Raw genomic sequence first — 1,665 nt, 5'->3', positions numbered from 1 at the left:
AGCTTCGCAGCGCACCTGGTGGTGAGCATATCCTGGAGGAGGAGAGGACAAGGTTAGGCCCAGGTGTGTACTGGCACAGGGCCGGAGGCTTGTGCAAAACTGACTCTGACATCCCACAGCCCAACTGTCCCCTCTACTTTTATACTCTTCTCCCATTCCGGGCTTCTAATTTTGCACCTGTAGGGTCTTAGAAAGGGGTTCACAGAGGAAATTATATACTTTGGGGTGGGAGGCGTTGAGGCCCAGGCCTGTGCCTCTGTTCTATGTGTTGATCAGTCTACGAAGAATGCAATCCTATCCATCTCGTTTCCTAGGAGTAATGGCATCCAAAGAGCAACAAGTCATAAAAGATCTCGCTGTGCAGAATGACGACAAAGATGAGGGAAGGAAGGCCTCTAAGCAAAGTGAAGAAGAATCCCATCGCTTGGACGAGGTTGAAAACAAGAAGCCTGGGGGAAATGTCAGAAGGGGACGGGTCAGGCGACTTGTGCCTAATTTTCTGTGGGCCATACCAAATAGACATGTTAATCACAATGAAGGGGGAGAGAATGTTGGAAAATTTGTAGGACAGGTGGTGGAAATCAAGAGAAAGTCTAAGGAACAGCAGATGAGGCCTTATGGGCGTTTCCAAACACCTGAACCTGACAATCACTACGATTTTTGCCTCATACCTTAAAATGGAAGGTTTTCTCTGAGCTCATAAAATGGTTACTGTTTTACAAGCTTGTATTTAGTGAGTTACTTTTAATGTAAACTTTGGCGTTTGCACTTAACAGTTTGATTGTTGTATTTAATTCTAAACATTCCTATCAGCATGGCAATTTAATTCATTTCAGAAAGAAATCTTTTTTCATGATTTGAAATTAATAAAGCAATTTAAAAGGCAGTAAATGCTGAGTCATGTTCTTTTACCCCATTTTTACATTTCCTTCATAGTGCCTTAACTCTCCCAGCCACTTGAACTCAAACCTATTGTCACTGGCAATTCCTTTTTTTTTCATATTCCCAATTAATCATTAAGGAACAGCCGTACCTTCAATTCATTATCTAATATTCCAACAATGTCTAGTGTTTTCAAAGAGTGTGAGTCTAGTATCTTTATGAAAACCCCTTGGGAAGGTGTTTTTAATATGAGACCTCTGGCCCTTCTCTACACTCATTATGTAGACCATCAAAACCTCCATTTTAACAAGATTCCTTGGAAATTGTGAGGTGTGCCAAAGTGCTATCGGTGTGTATATATCATAGATTAAGCACAGACAAAAGCAGGATGAATATCTACTTTTGTAGGAACAATGTTAAAAAATATAAGACCTTACATCAATTACAGTAATAGTAGGCATTATGACAAACTGGAGGGTATTCACTGTGTAAGCTCAAATATGGCTGAGGGGAACATCCATCTTGAGTGGCCTATAGTTAGTTCTTTACCTTTATTAGTACTTTTGATTTTTCTCTGTATTGCTTTGGAGCCTGTCCTGGAACTTTGTAGGCCAGGCTGGCCTCAAACTCACAGAGATCCGCCTGCCTCTGCCTCCTGAGTGATGGGATTAAAGGTGTGCACTGCCACCTGGCCCTTGTCAGCACTTTTAACATCTAAGAGCTCACTTTTTATCCTTAATATAACCTATGCAGTCTGATATATCCTCTTTACACATGAGAACC

At 41.4% G+C, this 1,665-nt stretch overlaps 1 protein-coding gene across 1 annotated transcript; it reads left to right on the top strand.

Moving 5' to 3' along the window:
- The first annotated feature begins 286 nt into the window (after window positions 1-286).
- Window positions 287-676, top strand: Bex4 (brain expressed X-linked 4). Its single transcript, XM_051179261.1, has one exon. The coding sequence runs from the start codon at window positions 287-289 to the stop codon at window positions 674-676; it is 390 nt and encodes a 129-aa protein (XP_051035218.1).
- The last annotated feature ends 989 nt before the right edge of the window (window positions 677-1,665 follow it).

This window comes from Phodopus roborovskii, unplaced genomic scaffold, assembly GCF_943737965.1.
Source record: "Phodopus roborovskii unplaced genomic scaffold, PHOROB, whole genome shotgun sequence".
NCBI classification, from domain to species: Eukaryota; Metazoa; Chordata; class Mammalia; order Rodentia; family Cricetidae; genus Phodopus; species Phodopus roborovskii.
Note: the sequence above shows the minus strand (reverse complement) of the source record. Positions and strands in the feature narration are given on the sequence as shown.